Here is a 22,881-nt window from a genome sequence, read left to right on the forward strand (position 1 = left end):
TTAGCTTGGAGCACTAATCTCATCTCTTAGTTGATATAGCTTCTCAAATTCTTTGATCATATTACTCAGCAATTCCCTATCGCACCAGTTCTGTTCTTTACTGTCTCTAGGGCAGCTTTGAATTCTGCTATTGCGTTTTTAGCTTTTCTACATCCTTCTTAATCTTACGCCTTCCCTTTTCTTCTTACACCATTGTTATTTTCATCACAGCATGTTCTCTTCTTATGGCTTTTGTTCCCTTGTATGATGGCCATACTTCTTTTTATTAATGAGGATGCCAGTTTTATTTCTAAAGCTTTACTCCTTTCCATAGTAGTACATTATTTTCATAGGTCCACACTTCTGCTTAGTGTTGTGGATGTTACTCAATTTCCACTGCAGTTTCCCCCCACATTCCATCTGTTCAGAGAATAGAAGAGCTAGTGAGAATAGATTATCTCTTTGACCAGCTTCTGGACTAGGTTTTGGAGATCACAGGCTTCCAGAGTTTTGTGCAGTGAAGCCGTCCAACGTAGAATAGTATGTCTCTGCTTTGCCTCTGCAAAGACTTCATGACTCTGCCCACTCTGCTTTGGCTAGAGGATTTGCATGCCTATCTTTTCTTCAGGAGCCTTTTTCCATGCAAGCTACAGACATGAAGTGGCACCCTGACCCTGGCAATTCTGCTCTTTGTTCATTTGTGTTTGATCCTATGTATTTCCATCCGAGTTTCCCAGGGCAATAACTGCACACTAAATAAAGCAGCCTCCTTAAGTAGGCCAATTGCCGTTTATTACCTTTCCTCCATCCCTCCCTTTCTCTCTTTTCTTTCAAACCTTTTTTTCTGTTCAGGCTTACATCTCTTCAAGCCCAGGAGGAATCTCGCCACAGACACTCAGAGCATAGGAGCTCAGAGAAGCGGGGCTCCGAGCGTAGGAGAGAGGAGCTGCGGGGCTCGGAGCCCCAGGGCTCGGAGCAGATGGGCGCGGACAGGTGGAGCGTAGACCAGCGGAAGGCAGAAGCGATATGCGATTATGAGAAACAGCTCCGAACGCTGAAGGACGAGATAGCTGTTCTGTCTGCTGAAAAATCTGTACTCCAAGGAAGGTCTGACAAATTCTCACAGATCTTTTCATTTAAGCTCCTTTTGTTGAGTTAGTGATAAAAGCCTGGCTTGGAAAAGGAAAAAAGAAAAAGAAAAAAGAAAAAAAAAATGATATCCTGAGCGCGAACCCCAATAATATGGAAAACTTTGAACTGTAGAGGGATTGTTTTCTCTAACTTCACCCTTCCATAGAGAAAATACCTCGTGGATTGACAATACTTGGGCACTAACTAATTTCGGACTGACATTGAAGCTTAAGGAATGAAACTAAGACGTGCCAAAGGAAGGTTCTTTGTCTTGTTACCAGATTTGAGCGCCTATAATGCAAAAGGCGGTACCCATGTTGAAAGACTGTTCCATGATAGGGGGAGGGTCCTGTTCTCTGAGTTCTAGGAGTTCTCTCGCCAGGATGACCAACTGTCATTTCACAGGGTATTGCCTTTTTTACATCTCACTTTGTTTGATGGAATGAGTAGGTAAGGGAATGTGAAATTCCCTTCTACTGATGGAGAGAACGTTAAGACAGGTCATTCAGACAGTGTTAAGTGAGGACAAAGTAGATTGTTTCTCTCTTCGGAGTTTCTGCATTTTCCTTGTTCTTTCTAACACTTCCCCTCTCCCCCCCCCCCAGGCCCACAGTGTGCCCAGATTCAGGCTATCAAAGCCACCCCTAACCCTGTTCTCCATTCCCCTAAATGTCACCTTAGGCTTTCATTTTGGGGAGTCACTCCATCAGTGTTGTGCGAGTGCCAGCTTGTACTAGCTCTGGGAACTGACTTTGTGCATTTCTACCTAACTCTGGTTTCAGTGACGTCACATTGATAGTTTGAAACTGGCTATGGTGAGAGTATTTGTTGCATCATGGAAACTGGCGAACACTATAAATGAGGGCTTTTTTTCCCTTTCCACCTTCGGAGAGTCTGCTTTGTACTGCCTTTTGCCCCACGGTTCCTTCTACAAAACTTCTCTTTTTGGTGGCCCATTCCCTTTGGACTAGCTAGTCTGATCATTTACTTTGTACTTGGTAGCAATATACGTTTCACTGATGGAATGCTTTTCGATTCACCAAGTACTTCCACATGTATTAGCTCACTTGATAACCTCCCCACCATCCCGAAATAGGGCACAAATTATGTAGGTGAAAATGGAGAACCTGCGGAGGAGAAAATGACTGCAAATGGTTCCATTGTTATGGAAGGAGAACACAGAATTTCTTTCTCATTGTTCAATCAGTGTTCATCTCATTTTATACCAGAAAGCTCAGTGATGTGTTAGTGGCCCAAGGTTGGGGTAAGAAATACTGAAAATCTGACTTTTTATTTAACTCTCGCTCTTGCTAGCTGTGTTACTCTAGGATAGCCTTCTTAGCATTTCTGAGCCTCAACTTCTTCATCTGTAAAAGGGCCAACAATCAATGCTAACCTTACCTGGCTGCTTGAAGGATAAATTGATGTGCTGAGTGAGTGAAAGTGTGTTATAAATTCTAATGCACCAGGCAAATATAGAGTATTGTTTTTTGTTTGTGGTGCTATTTGAGGCCTTATGGTGACACAGTGCCTCTCACAGGGAGCTGCTCTCCCTGTTCCCATGGCTTCTGGTTTATGGGGAGAGAAGCAGCCGAGTCTAGGAACAAGAGAGTGAAGGGAATCAGAGCGCTTCCCTGCCTGATTCCTGTTCACCAACAGGTCCGCCAGAATCCGGTCTCCGAGCCCTGACCCTCGCAGCCGCGGCCGCAGCCGCAGTCACAGCCGCAGCCGCAGTCACAGCCGCAGCCGCAGACGGTCCACCAGCCCCTCCACCGCGGTCGCGAAGGTCAGGAGCCCGTCTCCGAGTCGCGCCAAACTGTCCAGCGTGGCGCGCAAGGCCGCCCTGCTGTCCCGGTTCAGCGACGTCTATTCCCAGACCCGCCTGGATGCGCAGTGCCTGCTGCGGCGCTGCATCCACAACGCCGAGACGGTGCAGCGGATCATCTACATCGCGGCAGTGGTACGTGAGCCTCGCGCGCGCGCCGCTGCGCTTCCGCGGTCCAAGGGCGCTGCGGCCAGGCAGTGCTTGGGTAAACTGAACAAGACGGCTTAAAAAAGACTTGGTAGGGCCTGAGGTCACTGAAGGAGGGTGGGTTTCCATCTGTCTCCTCCCTCCCTCCCTGCCTGCCTTCCATTACAGATATTTGCGATGAATTATTTTTCACACTCAATAACTATTCATATATGTTAATATCTATTTTGACCAGACATTTGTTGAAGCATCCATAAATGTAGGACTATCTCAGATGGGTATATACGAAGTTGATTCGCGCTGGATCTTCTATTGTAATATGGGTATATGTACGCACAATGGATATATTATTGCTAAGGGCTATCATTTGATTGGTTACCTTCTCTTCTTAGAAAAATCAAAAGGCTGTGATTGTGTTCACTCTTCTGTTTATTTAACTAAGAGTAGTCACTAGAACTGCTAACTACTTGAGTATGGCAAGATTAAAAAGTGCTCATATATAATCTCAAAATCCAAAGCAAATGCATTTATTCTGTGGGTACCATACGGAGATACTAAGAGTCTGTAATGAGAACAGCTAAATATTAACAAACAAAACAAAATATTGGTGTGAGAGCGGAATTATCAGAATCTACCGGACTTTATCCTATATTTATTCATTTATATCGGGAGTCAGCAAACTGTGACCCCTGGGCCATATCTGGCCCTGATCTGTAATTCTAAGAGAAATACCACCCAAGAGCTAACATATACGAATGGTTTTACATTTTAAAGCGTTGTAAAAAAAAAAAATGACAGAGACAATTATGTGACCGGCAAAGCCTAGAATATTTACTATCTGGCTTTTTACAGAAAAAAGAATTTATATCATTAAGAATTATTTAATTTATGTATAATTTATATAAGAATCATGTACTGAGTTGGTTAAAGTTCTGTAATTGTAGAGGCTATATCTCTCATGCATAACTGAGTTTTCCCCGTGCCTGCTATATTACAAGCATTTAATAAATATTTGTTGAATTAATATATGCCAGGAAACATGTCAGACGCTTGATATGTGTCTATGTATGACGTGACCACTAGATTGATAACTTTCTCTTATTTCTTGACCAGTAGTATGATATTGCTGTGGGATCAAAGCATCAACTAGCATATTTCAAGTATTTATGTAACCACAGGTGATTTTATTTCCTTGAATGCCTGCATCGTCCTGCTCCTTGCAATCAGGATTACCAGAACAGTGGTCAACTGTCTTGAAATTAGTGAATATGGGTAGTCTTATATGTATTTATGTACTTTCCAAGATTTAGATATGTATTTTCTCCCAGATTAAAAGTAGTTTTGACCGCTGGATTTAGTTACCAGAAGTCCAATATGATGTTGAATTTTTGTTGGGCATTCTTTCTTCATTCCTTGCTTTGGACCTCTTTACCTCCCTCCTCCCACCAGATAAATTTGCTGTACTTTTATGTGCAGGAGGCGTTCCATGTAGCTAAAACGGCATTCAGACACTTTAAGATCCGTGTGAGGAAATCGCTGACATCGTCTTATGCAGGGTCAAATGACTTTGAGGATGATGTCTTGGATTATATCGTTTGTCATCTTGATCTATATGATTCCCAAAGCAGTGTTAATGTAAGTGTTGGGTCTTTTATTGGGACTGGTTTGCTGCTGCTGCTGTTTATAATGAATACTAATAACTCAGAAATCCATCCAGCTTAGTGTCGCATCTATGTAATGGAAGAGCGGGAATGAGTATCCAATATATTTTGTAGAACCAGTCATTATTGGCTCTTTCTTTCTTAGACATATTATGAGGAAAAGATTTTGAGCTTTCTAGTTTTATTCTTCAGACAGGCTCTTAAGATTGGAAGATAGAATACCATAGTGCTTAGGAGCAATGATTTTGGGAAAGATAGCTATGGATTTGCATCCTGGTTCTGCCACTTACTAGCTGTGTGACCTTGCACATTTATTTAACCTCTCTGTGCTTTAGTTTTCTAATCTTAAAATGGGAGCAACAATGGTCATGACCCCATAGAGTTTTTGAGAGGATTAAATGAAAGGAAGCAGGTAATTTGCTTAGCACAAGAGTTGGCACAGAGTAAACTCTCAATAAGAGCAAGCTATTATAATTATTATTATAGTTTATGAACAAGTCAGAGTCCTGTGTTGGCGATTATATAACTTGCTCAGAATAGAAAAATAAGGAAATAATAAATAAAAGCTACTAAGGGTTTTTGCTTTAGTTTTTTGTTTATGGAGACTTTCTTGGCCTTTGGTATGTCATTTGTTCTCTGTCATCTTTCCTCCTTCTCTGTTTCAGCACATGCACTTCTCTTCTAGTTTACCTTGTTTTCACTCACATGCTCTTTCCCCCTCCCAGCAGTCATAACGTCCTTAGGATTTTCAGTGTGTATTTCACAGGTTGGTAACAAGGTGATGCCATCTTTTTGTTTTTCAGGATGTGATCCGAGCCATGAATGTCAATCCCAAGATTTCATTCCCTCCTGAAGTTGATTTTCGCCTCCTCAGTAACTTCATCCAGGAGATATGTTGCATTGCGTTTGCAATGCAGACTTTAGACCCACCCCTCGACATTGCAGTTGGGGCCGATGGAGAAGTTTTTAATGATTGCAAGTAAGAGACATAGGAGCAGAAGCTAAGGGATTCTTTATAAATAAATTATCTTGTCTGTATTCTCTGGGAACAATTTAGGGAAAAGAGCTCTGGGTGGGGAAATCAACAGACATTGCCTGATTTTCACGCCCAGCCATATACTTCTGTGTACTACAGGGCAGGGCCCTCTTCTGGGGTCATTTTCCTTCTACGTCAAATGTGCTTCAGAGGTGATGTTATGATTTCCATTGAACATATTGGTCCTGGGGAGAACTAATGAGTACCTGGAGTCTGTTTGGAACTCTTTAAAATAAAAGTGCTAGGGAGGAGGTATGGGGATATATGTATATCTGATTCACTTTGTTATAAAGCAGAAACTAACACACCATTGTAAAGCAGTTGTACTCCAGCAAAGATGTTAAAAAAAAGTGCTATAGAAATACAGACATATATTGCTTTTTATTGTTTAAAATTTTTTTATTGAGGTATAACTGACATATAAGATTGTATTAGTTTCACGTCTACAACAATAATGATTCTACATTTGTATATATTGTGAAATGATTATCACCATCAGTCACCATATATAGTTACAAAACTTTTTTTTCTTCCAATGAGAACTTTTAAGATCTATTCTCTAAGCAACTTTCAAATTTGCAATACAGTATTATTAACTATATTGTTAACAGTTATACGTCTGCATAACATTTCTTTTGTAACCGGAAGTTTGTGCCTTTTGACTTCCCTAACCCGTTTTGCCCCCATGTCCAGCAATCACTAATCTGTTTTCTGTATCTGTGAGCTTGGTTTTTGTTTGTTTGTTTGCTTTGGAGTCCACATATAAGTGAGATTGTATGGCATTTGTCTTTCTCTGTCTGACTTATTTCATAATGCCCTCGAGGTCCATCCACGTTGTCTCACTTGACAAGATTTCATTCTCTTTTCTTTAAATAGCAAAATAGTATCCCACTGTATAGATACCACAACTTTATAAACCATTAATCCATCAATGAACACTTAGATGTCCACCTTGGCTATTGTAAATAAAGCCGCAATGAACATGGGGGTGTATATATCTTTTCAAATTAGTGTTTAGTTTTCTTTGGATAAATACCTAGAAGTGGAATTGCTGGATCATATGGTAATTCTGTTTTTAATTTCTTTTTAAAATAAATCTATTTATTTATTTATTTTTGGCTGCTTCGGGTCTTCGCTGCTGCGTGCGGGCGGGCTTTCTCTAGTTGCGGTGAGCGGGGGCTAATGTTCGTTGAGGTGCACGGGCTTCTCATTACGGTGACTTCTCTTGTTGCAGAGCATGGGCTCTAGGCACGCGGGCTTCAGTAGTTGCGGCACGCGGGCTCAGTAGCTGTGGCTCGCGGGCTTAGTAATTGTGGCTCACGGACTCTAGAGCGCAGGCTCAGCAGTTGTGGCGCACGGGCTTAGTTGCTCCGCGGCATGTGGGATCTTCCCGGACCAGGGCTCGAACCCGTGTTCCCTGCACCGGCAGGCGGATTCTTAACCACTGTGCCATCAGGGAAGTCCCCAGTATGAGAAATCTATAGGTTGCCTGTGGGACTTAGATGGTCTCTGTCTCTAGCATTTCCCTGAATTACAATTCTTGTAATCCTGAGAAGGAACAAGACTAGTCTGACATGACTTTTTTTTTTTGTCAGTTTAAAAAAATTGAAGTATAATTGATTTACAGTATTGTGTTGGGGTGGCTCCATTGTGCAGTGATAGCACGTTGCACTTCTACAATGCTGTGTTAATTTCTGCTCTACAGCAACGTGATTCAGTTACACATATGCATATCTCTATATACATTCTTTTTAAAATATTCTTTTTCATTATGGTTTATCATAGGATATTGTGTATAGTTCTCTGTGCTCTACAGTGGGACCTTGTTGTTTATCCATCTAAATATACTAGTTTGGGGCTTCCCTGGTGGCACAGTGGTTGAGAGTCCGCCTGCCGATGCAGGGGACACGGGTTCGTGCCCCGGTCCGGGAGGATCCCACATGCCGTGGAGCGGCTGGGCCCGTGAGCCATGGCCACTGAGCCTGCGCGTCCGGAGCCTGTGCTCCGCAACGGGAGAGGCCACAACAGTAAGAGGCCCACATACCGCAAAAAATAAATAAATAAATAAAATAAAATAAAAAATAAATAAATATACTAGTTTGCATCCGCTAACCCCAACCTTCCAGTCCATCCCTCCCACAACCCTTCCCCCACGGCAACCACCAGTCTGTTCTCTATGACATGACTTGTTTTTAGTGAGCCCATGTCGGGTCCTTGTTATCAGTGGTTCCTATTCTAGGAGCCCACAACTATCTCTTTAATAATAGAATCAGGATCCATATTTATCTAAGTGTGAGCAGAATAAAAGATGAGAATTTACACTGATGTCCGCTTCCCTCCCAGTTAGGTTACATAACTGCTTATCTTCTCTTTCTTGTTCTTTTGCGTGTTTAAAATAGGTACCGTCGAAGCTATGACTCCGATTTCACGGCTCCCTTGGTCTTCTATCACGTGTGGCCTGCTCTCATGGAGAATGACTGTGTCATTATGAAGGGAGAAGCTGTCACCAGGAGAGGGGCTTTTGTATGGTGCCCTTGCATAATGACAATTCAGCCCAAGTGTTTGATTCACAAGTTCGAGAACATTTATAAACCCAGAGATTCTATAAAAGAAGTTCATAAAGGGTTATTTGATAAGATTTCGTACAAAGGAGAGGAAAGGGACTGGCTGGGAAAGAACAGATTCTTTTCTTTGATTCTTCTTCATCATTTCCTGGCAGTCATTTCTTTGTTTATTGCTTTATTTACAAGATAGAACTGGTCCTATTTGCCTCCTCTGTCTTAGAAATATTATGCTATTATAAGGGCAAAGCCCCTTGAGCTCAACTTTTAGAGGCCCTCTACAGTTCTAAGCATTTAAAAGTGATCGATTAACTATCAGAAAACAATTGGCCCGATTTTTACTGATAGTTCTGTATTTTGGGATATGATGAATGTGTCCTGTTTTTCTCTCCTTGGTACGATGTGTAGGGAGGGGAGGGATGGAGAAAAAGAGGGCGGAGGAGGTGGGGAGAGAAGAGCCAATCAGTTTTGGAGGGTTGCTTCCTATATACATTGGCTGTAGAATGTTTTGAACATGTTAAATAATTGGACAGCCTTCAGAATGGAGTCTTAGGTATGCAAGTGTGTAAGTGTGTGTGTTAAGGTGGGGAGAGGATGTTGGAATTGGTTGCTACGGGTGCTTGGATAGTCTATATTGTGTTCCCATTATGGAGTTTTACCCTGCCCTTCCTAGAAGTTAAGTGAATTCAGGAGAGGAGCTCCCAGGTCCAGAGCAAAGCCACCATCTGGGTGGTCTCAGTTCCTGTTCTCTTTGACCTGGAGGATAGGGGAAGTGCTTCATGGCAGCTTTTCACACATGAAGTGGAGAAGCGGAGTAGTGTATTTAAAAGAACTTAAGCTTAAACATCCCACTGTAGCATAAAGTATCTCAATGAAAATATTCTGTGCTGTAAGAGTTGAGCCCATAGAAACTGGGTTGCGTTGACTTGGCAATCGCACGTGCTCTACAATGAGTGAACTCATAAAACGTGCTTCTTGCCCTTACAACAATTACCCTCTGTTAAGGAACTCTTGTAAACTGTCTGCAGTGCAATTTGGAGGGGAGGGAGAGGAAATAGCCACTATTCTTATGTTCTCCATCAAATAGCAAATTGCCTTTAACTTCCTTCTTCTCTCCCCTCCAGTGTGTCACCAATATTCACCCAAGCTTAGACTCCTAAAACAAAGAAAATGCCCTAAAAGCAAGAACCTGGGAAAGGGTTGAATGACGGGAATTGATGAGAAGACTTTGACTAGTAAAATCTCATTATAGGAAATAAAATTTTCTTTTTGTTCATTAACTTAGTTGGACAGTAGGTGGGCCACAGTAGTGATTCATTCACTCACTTATTCATTAATTCATTTTATTCAATAGTTATTTATGACCCAAGCTCTGTGTTTAGGCGCTGGGGATTCAGCAACGAACAAAACAAACACAAATTCCTGACCAGATGGAGCTTACGTTCTCCAACACTTGCAAACTTGAATGTAATTTCTAACAGTTTACTCATCAAAACAAAGTTCCCCTAGCATCATGAATTTGAATATCCCAAAGTTCATTGTAATGGGATTTTATTTGAGAAGTACCCTAGAGCTACTGTCAAATATTGGGCAGCTATAGCAAATGAGTGTACTTATACTGGCGACCAGTAACGGGCAAGTGTAATCATATCAGGAAAACCTCTTGTTCGTTCTATGGGATATGAGTATTGTTTTAAGCCACCTGGGCTTTCACAAACTATTGACTATTTTTCTCTTTCTCTTTTTCTAGTGGAATTCAGTGCGATCTCTAAGTCGATGTCGAAGCAGGAGTTTAAGTCCCATCTGCCCTCGTAGCCGTGTTAGTTTAAGCACGGTATGTATCTGTCTAATCATTTTTACACAAAATCATCTTATGGTTGACGGTTTTTTTTGTCCACGGTCACCTATAAAAGAGGCGAGGATAAGTTTGTAGGTAGAAAGAGAACCTACTACAATCACCCCAGATGGATTTTTATACTACCTTGGCTAAGGAATTTATCAGTCTAGAAAGAAGGAAGTAGAAGTAGTTTTTTTCCATTAGTTGAAAGAATAATAGACTTTAGTTATTTCGTGTTTTATTTTTATCTTTAAATGAAAATGGGCTATTAGCTATGAGTGTCCTGAGCAGAGACTAGGACATCTTAGTCAACTGATCTCTGCACACATCAGTCTCTGGTATCTCTAGAACTTCTTGTATGAGTTTGGAGAAATTGCTCAAATGGTCTGGATTTTAATACTGTATAAAGGGCATTGCAGGTCTTAATTTTCCTCCAAACTTCAAAGTAGGAAGAATTAAGATTAGTCTCTGTGTATTCATTCTTAGGATTACTAACACATATATCAAAGAAAAAAATAACAGCAAAAACATCTCTGAAAACTGTGGTTATAATATCCCTAAAAACTAACATTATTATGATTCACCACTGTTCATTCATTCAACACATAATATTTAGTCAATGCCTTTTGAATAGAGATCTAGACCAAGACATGTTAAGATACCAGATAGGCTAACAATTTGCTGCTCCTCCAAATAAAAATTCTTTAAATATTTGTTCAAACTTGTTTTAGGGAGAGTGGTAGAGAAGGCAACTTCTCTGAAATTATCTCTAGTGATGCAACTCTAGCCCTAGACTTCTAAACCCCTCTCAACAAAACATTATGTTTGATAACATTCTTTTTTTTTTTTTATATATTTATTTATTTTTGGCTGCATTGTGTCTTCGTTGCTGCATGCGGGCTTTCTCTAGTTGGGACAAGCAGGGGCTACTCTTCGTTGCAGTGCACAGGCTTCTCATTGCAGTGGCTTCCCTTGTTGTGGAGCACGGGCTCTAGGCATGCGGGCTTCAGTAGTTGTAGCACACGGGCTCAGTAGTTGTGGCTCATGGACTCTAGAGTGCAGGCTCAGTAGTTGTAGCACACGGGCTTAGTTGCTCTGTAGCATGTGGGATCTTCCTGGACCAGGGCTCGAACCCGTGTCCCCTGCATTGGCAGGCGGATTCTTAACCACTGTGCCACCAGGGAAGCCCTGATAACGTTCTTATCAAACATTTTTTCCGTTATCGGATGGATGCTAGTGTGTATGTGTGTGTGGGCGACACAGAAATGACTAAAACATGGTTTCCTCCCTGAATGTGTTTCAATATAGGAAGATCAGTATGATTTCAACAAAGTAACTGAATGTTACAGCTGTCGGAGGAGGTAGAGATTCCCTCTGGCTTTAGTTCACGGTGGAGTTGTTATGTGATCTGGCAGAATTTTTGTGGGCTGGGAAACTGGGGACGACTATCCCCATGAAAGAAATGGCCTGAGAATGGAAAGCCATGTGTCAGACACAGTTCTTTAGCTCTTGCTGATTTTAATATAACTTAATTATCCTTATTGCCAAATAGGTATTCACAGTAGGAAAAAGCGAAAGGACAGTACATTTAATGGGCTGATAAATGAAAAAGACATATTATGAGTTTTATCCTGGAAGAATCACAATGCTCATTCTAAGAGGAAGTGTTCTGTCAGAAGAAAGAGCCATATTAGACACCTGTGGCACTCACAGCCCTGGCAAGTTTTAACTCTGGACCATCACTGGAAAGCTTAGCAATGGGCAATGTCCCTCTGGAATAAGTACCTGTATATGTCTGAACCCATCCTCTCTTTTTCCTACTTAGTGCCCAGGGAGAGCAAACTTAAGCTTTTGATAGACTAAAGTAGATGCTCAAAGGTGAAGCTGCTGCCCAAATCCTGTCCCTTTCCAGCATCATCTCTTTACGACGAGCTCGGTACAAACTTTTTTTTTTTTTTCCGGTACGCGGGCCTCTCACTGTTGTGGCCTCTCCCGTTGCGGAGCACAGGCTCCGGACGCGCAGGCCCAGTGGCCATGGCTCACGGGCCCAGCCGCTCCGCGGCACGCGGGATCCTCCTGGACCGGGGCACGAACCCGTGTCCCCTGCATCGGCAGGCGGACTCTCAACCACTAAGCCACCAGGGAAGCCCCCGGTACAAACATTTTTGGTTAATCTGGTTGACTTGTTTGAGACCTCATATCCAGAACAGCTTCCATCTTTGTTAATGTCTATTTATCTAAAGTGCTTGAGAGCTCACAGCAAGAATGATAATTGTGGTCAGTTATTTTCGAGCCATCGCAGGCTTGTAGGTATGGGAGTAGGTTTTCCTCAGTGAAAGCAAAGGTGAGGTTTGAAAAATGGCTCTTTTCTGGCTTCCCAGTGACCCTCCTTAATAGGACAGCATTTTGGACACATGACATAATTCATATAAAGGATGTGCCAGAGAGTATTGGATCATTTTAGCTTTAATTAATAATAATAATAAGTATTTTCTGGAAAGCATAGACTTCAGTATGGCCAGTGAGCATCCAGTCTCAAAGTGTTTAGAAACCACTAAAAACAACCACAGCAACGAAAACCAATAAACAACTAGGCCACGGAGCTCAGCTTTTAGTTAATAATATAATTTAAGCTAAGTTGAGTGTCCATTTACTTCCGGAAGTATAAAAGGAATCACAGCGCTCAGCCTTAGGGGGAAACCATCATAGTTCTAAACTGCTTCAGATAAACTCTTTAGCTGGTTTTAGGAAAAAAACATCAAAAGGATTCTTTCTTTGAGCTCCATCTACTGTGTAATTCGCACTACACTTTTATATTTTCCAGATATCTCGAAGCCGGAGTCCTTCTCCAATAAGGTGTGGATTGCCAAGTAAGTCGGATGTTCTAGATGGAACAAAGTTTCTGCTTTTTATTGTTGCTTTTAGAGCTCAGCATCGTGCAGCAAAGTGAATATTTTGCTCCTTGGAGAACATTTCTCACCTCCACTTCACACCTTTTATTTCTGGGCCTTCTCGCGGATGGTACCACAGCAGGTGCCGTGGGTGACACCGGAAAAGGCTCTCATGGAGAGATTTGATTGATGTAAACTTAGATTAACCATCCACCTTTCTTTTAGGTCTTCCCAAAAGAAATGGACCGTAATAATGAACCGTTTACTTTTCTCCCTAGGGTTTTAAAACCACCAGCCATGTTACTCTGCCCAGGATGTCTGCAATGGCCAACTTACCCAGTGCCTCCACCTGCCTGCTGTCTGCCTCAGACCTCACTAAAATAATGTGAAAAGGCAATTCTGTGTATCACTTCACACAGAGAGTTAAATGTTTTGGCTTAGCGCATTTGTACAGATATATAGCATTTTATTTTATTTTATAGATACAGATTCCATTAATTTGATAAAAAACAATTGCCTAGGGCTTCCCTGGTGGCACAGTGGTTGAGAGTCCTCCTGCTGATGCGGGGGACACGGGTTTGTGCCCCGGTCCGGGAGGATCCCACATGCCGCGGAGCGGCTGGGCCCGTGAACCATGGCCGCTGAGCCTATGCGTCCGGAGCCTGTGCTCCGCAATGGGAGAGGCCACAACAGTGAGAGGCCCACGTACAGCAAAAAACAAAAAAACAACAAAAAAACACAATTGCCTAGGTATTTAGGATCATATTCATTTGAAGCAAAGTCCATTACACAGGTTCAGGATTCTCATCCTGAAATACGAGGCTCTTTTATGGCAACTACAAGAACTAAAGTGGAAAATCTTTACCGTGCTGAGTCCAAAAGACAAGAAGAGTCATTTCATTTTATAAACTGATCATAAATATTATAATTGCTGGTTTTAGCTTTAACTGGAAAACAATCTGGGGTGTTTTAATTTTCTTTGGGGGTTTGGAAGACAACCCTAGTCTCAGGTTGGGGAACTTATAGCATAGCAGTGACTTCAGGCTAAAGGTAGGTGATGATGATTTAGGAGAATATAGTTCATTGGCCTGCTTCTCTTTTCTTACTGTGAAGTGCCCAGTGTGGCTGAGTTGAGCACTGTTTGTTGAAGCTACTTACTTGAGAGAATTCTCTTGCTTCATAAATGCTGAGCTGTGATTTGGATAGAAGCCAGTTTGGAGATAAATGTTAATTACCTTGTGTTTATCTCCCGGGAATATTTCGGGCAGTTTTAATGTACATGTGAAACATAAAAGCTTCCTGGGACACACCCTTTACCTATTCCACCTGGTTGTTTACAAACTCAGACCGCGTAAGAACTCCATCTGACTAAAAACACTTAAACTCAAGGCTAGAAGCTAAGGGTACCATTTATGGATTTTAAATTGAATGTCTATCCCTTGATTTCTTCACTGTGAAGTACTGTTGAAAAAGTTCACATTCAAGATTATAATGGAATGTTGCTTTCTCAAGATGAATACTGTTCTTTCTGTTTTTGGTTTTTTTAAAAAATTCTTTTCACTTTAATGCTGGTTTTAAACACAAGCTTTGCAAATGACAGCTTTTGCTGTGTGCCTTTTAGAGAGAAGCGCTGAACTGGTCACAGCTCAGTTTGTGTAATTTCAGCACCAGGACCAGCACCTGGGGCTTTTTAGGTGAAAACAGACAAACCAAAAACCCCACAAAAAAAACAAAAAAAGTCTTCTCTAAAGCATCTTGCCTCTTGTGCTGGGACACAGGGACGGGGAGAGACCTCCCCAGTCTCCACCCTTTGGGTCTAATGGTCACCAACGCATTCTGACGCGTGAACTTAATTCTCCCTCTGCGTTTATGTAATCATCACTTTGAGGCAGGGCCGCGTGCTGGAAGGAGAACCCAGTGCCCAGGTAACTCCAGTTCTGACTTGGTCAAGAGCTTGCTTGGTGGCCTTAAGCAAGTTACTGCATCTCTCTGAGCCTCAGTTTCACTGCATAGCGAGGGTGGATGGGACCAGTGGTTCTCTCAACCCTCCCGGACTCACGCCCTCTTTCATAACAAATATTTTATTTTGGCTATTCTGAAATGATGTTCAAAGTTAATATGATTTATAGGCATATATACTTTTAAACAACGAATATAGTACTTGAACTGTAATATAAATAGGAAAAAAGGAAAGCAGTTTTTAATAAAATAGAATGTATTTCACCAAAAAAGCTTGGGTATGACTATCCCGGAAGATAAAGTCATCAGACGCTTACGCCTTTATGTAGAATTACTAGCTACAAGTGCAGATCAATGTGCGTTGTACTGGCAGTATCATAAACACTAATGTCATGGGTTTTCTGAAATGGTGAAAAACTCTTGGTAAAGTTTTGAACAAAAACTTACAGCTGTGCCTTAATTTACATAGTAAATGCATTCCTGGAGAAGCTGGTGTATATTAAAACCATAGAATGTGTTATATGTTAAAAGGTCTTTTCTAAAATCTCACTAAATAATGAGAATGCCTACATATCAGAATTTTTTAGGAGTGAAATATGGGAATGCATCTGATTGGGAAAAAGGTCACATGTACTCCGTTTATTTGCTTTGTACCCTGTCTGGCCACTTGCCATTTCTCAAGTCTCTGATTTGATCCGTAATTGCACGGGACATGGCAGTTAGTCTAGACTAATTCTTGGAAAGGATCCACAAAACCAAGGGAGGCTGACCTCTACTCATTTCGTCAGGGTGTACACCTTAACCTTGGTGACTTTGACAAGTGATAAACTCTTTGTAACCTGGATACATGTTAGTTTTTGTATTATCAGTTTAACATCTAATCATGAAGTCAAGAAAAAAAGTGCTTCTGTACTTGTACGTTCTTTGCAATGAACTGCTTTCCTTGCAGATTCCCTTCACCCATCTCCATTTTCTGAGGTCTGAACCAGGGCCACAAATTCCCTCAATAAATATCAATGGTACCTCTGCTCTGGGGTTGACTCCATGATGCTGTGATTCCGTGCTGCAGCTTAATTATCAGATTCAGGTTATTTTATTCACAATTCATTGTCTTCATATTCAAGACACTCTCTGAGGAGTTCTATACTGTTTTTATGTACATTATTTCAGTTTCTCCGCACGAGAAATCCAGGTTGTCTTCAGTGTAAAATAGGTTAGGAACCTGTTCCTCCAATACACCATGTGGTCTTCTTCCAAGCCTTTTTATTTCAGAATAATATTCTCTCCTGTTTTCTTTTGTTCCTCCATGGCCTATAGCATCAGTTCTTTTGTTTATTGGTTTGTTCCTTCATTCATTCATTCATACATTCACAAGTTCAATGAGCACTTCCTGTGTGCTAGACATTCATTCATTCATTCATACATTCACAAGTTCATTGAGCACCTCCCGTGTGATAGATACAGTATGTACTGCTAGGGATGTGGTGATGGACACGGTTCGGGCTCTCCTGGAGCTTAATGTCATGTCCAGTTGCATTCCTTTGTGTTTTTCCTGTCATAGAGAGCATATATGATGGAAGAAAGAAAAAAAAATACAGCCAGTAAGGCAAATTTAAAAGAGAGAGTGCCACATATCAATTGAAGAATTAATTTGGGGGGCAAATACCTATATATAAGAAAGTTATGCAAGACAATGGGAGAAATATGGTGAACTTCACAAAAGAATGTAACTCAGTTATGTCATCCACAGGTGAATTACTCAGTCTTTTTACAAGTATCTACTGAAACTGTAATCCTAAGATCATCATCAACCATAAAATGAGTGTGGGGGGAGGGGCCCAGAGATCCAGTTAATACTTCCAATTACCGCAGCTGTGTCCTCCACCTGCCATATTCCTAAGAAATGGCAAGTTGCAGAGCATTATAATTCACTTTTAGGCACCTGCAAATCCTTCACAAGGCAGATTGCTGCCAATAGTGTTCTATAAAGTTTGGGTTGAATGGAAGACTTCTTAGTAGTATGACTTTGAATAATATCATACCTATAGTTAAGGGTAATGTGTTATGGAGATTTTAAGAAGCTAGCATTCCAAACTGCATTAGGTCATTGAAATGTGAGCCCAGGAACCATACGGGTAAGTGACATTCCGCATATGCCATTTAAATTCGAAAACGGTGAAGGCTGTTGGCCTTAATACATTGAGTGAATAGGGGCATCGAAAATGAAGCAGGAACTAATTTTCTTTCAAATGCAGTGTGATGCGATAATTTCACGCTTAAAAAATTGACCCCCATGGGCTTCCCTGGTGGCGCGGTGGTTGAGAGTCCGCCTGCCGATGCAGGGGACATGGGTTCGTGCCCCGGTCCGGGAAGATCCCACATGCCGCGGAGCGACTGGGCCCGTGAGCCATGGCCGCTGAGCCTGCGCGTCCGGTGCCTGTGCTCCGCAACGGGAGAGGCCACAACAGTGAGAGGCCCGCGTACTGCAAAAAAATAAAAAATAAAAAAATAAAAATTGCCCCCTAGGTGCCAGCATGAATATCATACTTTCCATAGTATTACTGGCAATTAGTGTATCAAAACCAGGCAGCCAACAAACACATGGAAGGATGCTCAACATCACTAATCATTAGAGAAATGAAAATCAAAACTACAATTAGATATCACCTCACACCCGTCAGAATGGCCATCATCAAAAAAATCTACAAACAATAAATGCTGGAGAGGACGTGGAGAAAAGGGAACCCTCTTGCACTGTTGGTGGGAATGTAAATGGATACAGCCACTATGGAAAATGGTATGGAGGTTCCTTAAAAAACTAAAAATAGAACTACCATATGACTCAGAAATCCCACTATTGGGCATATACCCTGAGAAAACCATAATTCAAAAAGAGTCATGTACCAAAATGTTCATTGCAGCACTATTTACAATAGCCAGGACATGGAAGCAACCTAAGTGTCCATCGACAGATGAATGGATAAAGAAGATGTGGCACATATATACAATGGAATATTACTCAGCCATAAGAAGAAACGAAATTGAATTATTCGTAGTGAGGTGGATGGACTGAGAGTCTGTCAAACAGAGTGAAGTAAGTCAGTAAGAGAGAGACAAATACCATATGCTAACACATATATATGGATCTAAAAAAAAAAGGTTCTGAAGAACTTAGGGGCAGGACAAGAATAAAGACGCAGACGTAGAGAATGGACTTGAGGATACGGGGAGGGGGAAGGGTAAGCTGGGACGAAGTGAGAGAGTGGCATGGACATATATACACTACCATATTTAAAATAGATAGCTAGTGGGAAGCAGCCACATAGCACAGGGAGATCAGCTCGGTGCTTTGTGTCCATCTAGAGGGGTGGGATAGGGAGGGTGGGAGGGAGACACAGGAGGGTGGGGATATGGGGATATGTGTATACGTATATCGGATTCACTTTGTTATAAAGCAGAAACTAACACACCATTGTAATGCAATTATACTCCAATAAAGATGTAAAAAAACCCAAAAAACAAAACAAAAAAAAACAGGCAAGAACTCTATTTGCTATTGGGTGAGCAACAAAAAATATGATAAATGGGCATGTTATAGCTTTATTTCAATATAGTTTAAGCCATAATTTTAGGATACAACCAAAATAATGTCTTGAAATGTGATGTGAAATATATTTTGGAAAAGGTAGTAATCGGATAATTGTCAGAAGTTCTTGAACACCATTTGATGAATCGGACCCTTTCACAATTGATTTCTGGTGTTGGGATGCTGGGCAGTTGTGGCATTATACACCCCTCCTACTTGCTTCTATCTTAGACCAGGGAACAAAGTTCAGAGCTGTGTCTTCAGAATAACAGACTTTAGGACTGGCCTGGCTCTGTGGGTCACAAAGTTGAAGTGAGAATGGAAACAGTTATTCGTTCATTCATCATTGATTCATTTAGGAAGCACTTGTCTATGCTTTTTTTAAAAAAATTTATTTATTTTTGGCTGCATTGGGTCTCCGTTGCTGAGTGTGGGCTTTCGCTAGTTGCAGTGAGCGGGGGTTACTCTTTGCTGTGCGTGGGCTTCTCTTTGCGGTGGCTTCTCTGGTTGCAGAGCATGGGCTCTAAGCGTGTGGGCTTCAGTAGTTGTGCTTAGTTGCTCCATGGCACATGGGATCTTCCCAGACTAGGGACTGAACCCATGTCCCCAGCATTGGCAAGTGGATTCTTAACCACTGCGCCACCAGGGAAGTCCCTTGATGCGTGTTAAATGATGTTCTAGTCATGGTGTTAGGAGGTTTTGGAGTCTTTTTAGGAAGTCATATGGATGGAGAGGGAGATGAAGGACTATTAGGTCCTTTAGCATGTGATTAGGGTTGGCAGGATATATAATGGAATTTTACCCTTTGAATGGGATGGTCAAGGGCATGAAAACCAAGTTACACCTATTACACTCTTGTGTTTGGCACCAGTAGAGTTTTACTAGGCAGGAATCTGTGTTTCCAGAAGGCGACTTCATCTTAGAAATGGTTGCTTTAGACTGGATATTTGTGTCCCCGCAAAATCCATATGTTGAAACCTAAACCCCAATGTGATGGTGTTTGGAGATGGGGGCTTTGGGAGGTGATTAGGTCATGAGGGTGGAGCCTTCATGAATGTGATTAGTGACTTTATAAAAGAGACCCCCTCGAGCTCCCTCAGCCCTTCTGCCATGTAAGGACACAGCAAGAAGATGACCGTCTATGAACCCAAAAGCGGGTTCTCACCAGACATTGAAGCTGCTGACACCTTGATTTTGGACAACCCAGCCTCCAGAACTGTGAGAAATAAATGTTGAGTAAGCTCCCACTCTATGCTATTTTTGTTATGGCAGCCCGAACAGACTAAGATAATGGTTATCTTTATCTAAGACCCGTTTGTATCCATTCTATCCTGTTGTTTATGACAACTCTCTGCTGCATATCACTGGCCTGGATGTGACGTCACTGATTTCTGACCTTTCTTGGTTTGATTTGAAATTGCCTAACTGAAAATAAAAAGGGTTGGGGGTGGAGGGAGGAAAAATAAAAGAAAAATTTTCAGGTTTTCTTTCATTGGAAAAATAAATTTCTTCTGATGTTAAGAAGAGTGATGGCATCATTTAATACATATGCTTCATACTGATAATTTGACAGAAAGCTTAAGATGTTTCTCAGAATAGCCTTTGCAGAATACAAGTAACTAGTACTTAATCCAACATTTTTTATGTGCCAGATGTTGTGCTAAGCATTATTAAACCCATTTTACAGATGGAGAAGCTAAGGTTAAGTTATTAAGTAACCTGACCCAGGTCACGAAGTACGTAAATATTGGAGCAAAAGTTCAACCCAGGTTTTCTGATGTTGAGCCCCACCCTCTTCTCCCTCATTCTACAGAATGTTAATAAGATGTGAACTGAAAAAGTGTGTCCTGTGGCCAACTAAGTTTGGAAAATAACGTGTTAAATGTGATTCGAACAAATCTCTATAGGACTTCAGAGCCTTTAATCTACTGTTTGTGGGGAACTTCAAGGAGAATGTCATGTGCAGACTCTCCAAATTTATTTTGCCATGGAAACCTTTTTTTTCATGGAATTCTTGAAGAAGTACGGTTCTAGAAGACCTGTTTCAGGAAATTCTTCCTAAGACCTATTGGTTTTCTAGAATTACAGATGCTGTTCACCACTGGGAGTTAGATTTTATGAACTTTTACAAGTGAACGAAGAATTCTGACTCTGATAAACAGACTTTTCACTCAATAAACTCATTATGGAATAAAAGGCTCAAAATGGAAATCTCTTATTTATCCCTATTCTTTATACTTCTGCTTATCTTTCCCTTTTGCCTTATTTGCTTCACCCTTCTATCAAGTGTATCATAAAATAAAATTCCCTTGAACCCAGTATTTATGTCAGTGTTGCTTTTCCAGCATCCATGTTTCTCCTTCAGTCCCTCACATGTTATGCCTTTGCATCTTTACTTCTATTTTATCTTTCTTGTTCTCTTCTGCTTTATCAGGGTTTTGTTTTCCTAGTTAGTCTCTCTAATGTAAATCTATTTACACTTCTTAAAAACAGGCACCTAACCTTTAATGTAATCATGAATCAGTGAAAGAGACAAATGGATATTATTCAAAATTAAAACCCACTGAATAGCATTCCCTATAAAGATGAATTTGTATCCTGATTCATATAATGCATGCATTTTATGAAAGTTTAAAATAACTATTTTCTAAACTTTTGCATATTTGGGTTATTAAAAATGACAATTCTTAACTTATGTGTAACTTCCAATAAGTCTGAGTTGTGATTATACTTACATCTTAAGTCACTTCAATAAAAATGTTGATTAATATTTCCCCAATTTGTTTGATGATGAAAATCACTTGGCATACTTATCAAAGATAGATTCTTGGACTCTACTCCAAGCATACTGAATCAGAACCTCCAGGGGCATCTGTATTTTTAACATTGGCAGACAAGTTTGAAAAGCACTGCCCTCGATCTGGATTTAATGACTCACAAGCAGAATATTGCAGAAGTAATTTATTGCATGTATTATGCTGTCCTTAAATTTCTAAATGGAAAATAATATATTAATTTAAAAGCCTCTGAGAATATTATTTGCCCTACTCCAGTAATAGGTAAGTTACTGAAAATTTAGTATATGTATTCTTGATCTGTGTACATACATATAAAAAGATTGCTATATAATTAGATTTTCAATAAAAGAAAGAGGAGGACAAGAAAGAATAGAAATTTTATTTTTCTTCCCTAGAGGTTAAAAAATGTCCTTTCTTGTGTTTCGTATTCGGATAGCCTCTTTGTTGAGCTGTCAGAATGTGTATTTCATAAGTCATTCCCTTCTACCTGTTAGAAACACAGTTTCTAAACTGTGTTAGAAACACGGAATAACGAGTCCCCATTGGCCACAGTTTGCCTACTCGTGGTTGTCTGCCAAATGGAGCTTGTCACCTGGATGATTCAGACTTTGGAACAGTTTTATGATTATTCACATGAATCTCTAGAGAAAATCTAAAATAGAGTGAAACTGACATCCAAATATTAGACCTCACAGGTGGCCCAACTCAACTGGAATTTTCCCAAACATTAAATAGAGGAGAGACATTTGGCTTTTTCTGTTTACTCACCAAATGTTCCAAAGAGAAGATTGGAAATGAACCTGTTTCAGTTTCTATTCGTAAAATCTAAAGCACTTTTTCTGTTTTCAGAGAGCAATATAATCTCTCATCACTAGTGTCTTAGTGTTGAAAATTAGGTTCTCAAAAGCTCCAAGAAAGAAATATTGATACAGAGGGGCTAAATGTAACTTCACATTGAATATGCCAGTATTTGAAATGCATGGTGCTTTCGTGGAAATGATGATAGATTTTAAAATTTTTTCTTAATGTTTTCCTTGTTTGGTTCAGCTTTTCTTCATTGAATAGCTAGAAGTGGCCTTGTAAAACAAAACAACACTGATTATTGGAAATAAAAGTTGCAATATTTGGGGGGGGGCAGGGTAATCCCTTTGTCCTTAACCAATTTGATCCACAATTAAAGGAAATTGTGGGACATAAATCAATTCCAATCTTGAGGTCTCTTTAGTTCGCGTAGGCCTGGGAAATGTATGAACAGCCACCAGATGGCAATGTTGCTTAAGAAATAGGCCACTCTCCCTCCGTACTAAGACAAACTGGGAAATAGCGATTCCTTAGGTAAAATCTATAACAATGACCAGTTTTACTGCTCTCCATAAATTTAGAGAATAAGTTAAATTGATGGAGGATGGCCATGCATAAAATACAAAAAGTGTGATAGAAAATGTGAAGTGTTAAATAGCTATCATTATA

General features: G+C 40.7%; 1 protein-coding gene across 1 annotated transcript in view; it reads left to right on the forward strand.

Annotated features, from left to right (window-relative positions):
- The window catches only part of SPATA18 (spermatogenesis associated 18), a 29,769-nt gene extending 16,263 nt beyond the window's left edge, over positions 1 to 13,506 (forward strand). The window contains exons 6-13 of the mRNA XM_030880730.3: positions 832 to 1,086; positions 2,770 to 3,070; positions 4,559 to 4,717; positions 5,547 to 5,722; positions 8,179 to 8,302; positions 10,091 to 10,174; positions 13,002 to 13,047; positions 13,347 to 13,506. Of these exons, the coding sequence (XP_030736590.1) occupies positions 832 to 1,086; positions 2,770 to 3,070; positions 4,559 to 4,717; positions 5,547 to 5,722; positions 8,179 to 8,302; positions 10,091 to 10,174; positions 13,002 to 13,047; positions 13,347 to 13,354 (1,153 nt within the window). The 3' untranslated portion in view covers positions 13,355 to 13,506. The remainder of the gene's footprint in view (positions 1 to 831; positions 1,087 to 2,769; positions 3,071 to 4,558; positions 4,718 to 5,546; positions 5,723 to 8,178; positions 8,303 to 10,090; positions 10,175 to 13,001; positions 13,048 to 13,346) is intronic.
- Positions 13,507 to 22,881: the final 9,375 nt, after the last annotated feature.

This window comes from Globicephala melas, chromosome 5 (genome assembly GCF_963455315.2).
Source record: "Globicephala melas chromosome 5, mGloMel1.2, whole genome shotgun sequence".
Classification (NCBI taxonomy): Eukaryota; Metazoa; Chordata; class Mammalia; order Artiodactyla; family Delphinidae; genus Globicephala; species Globicephala melas.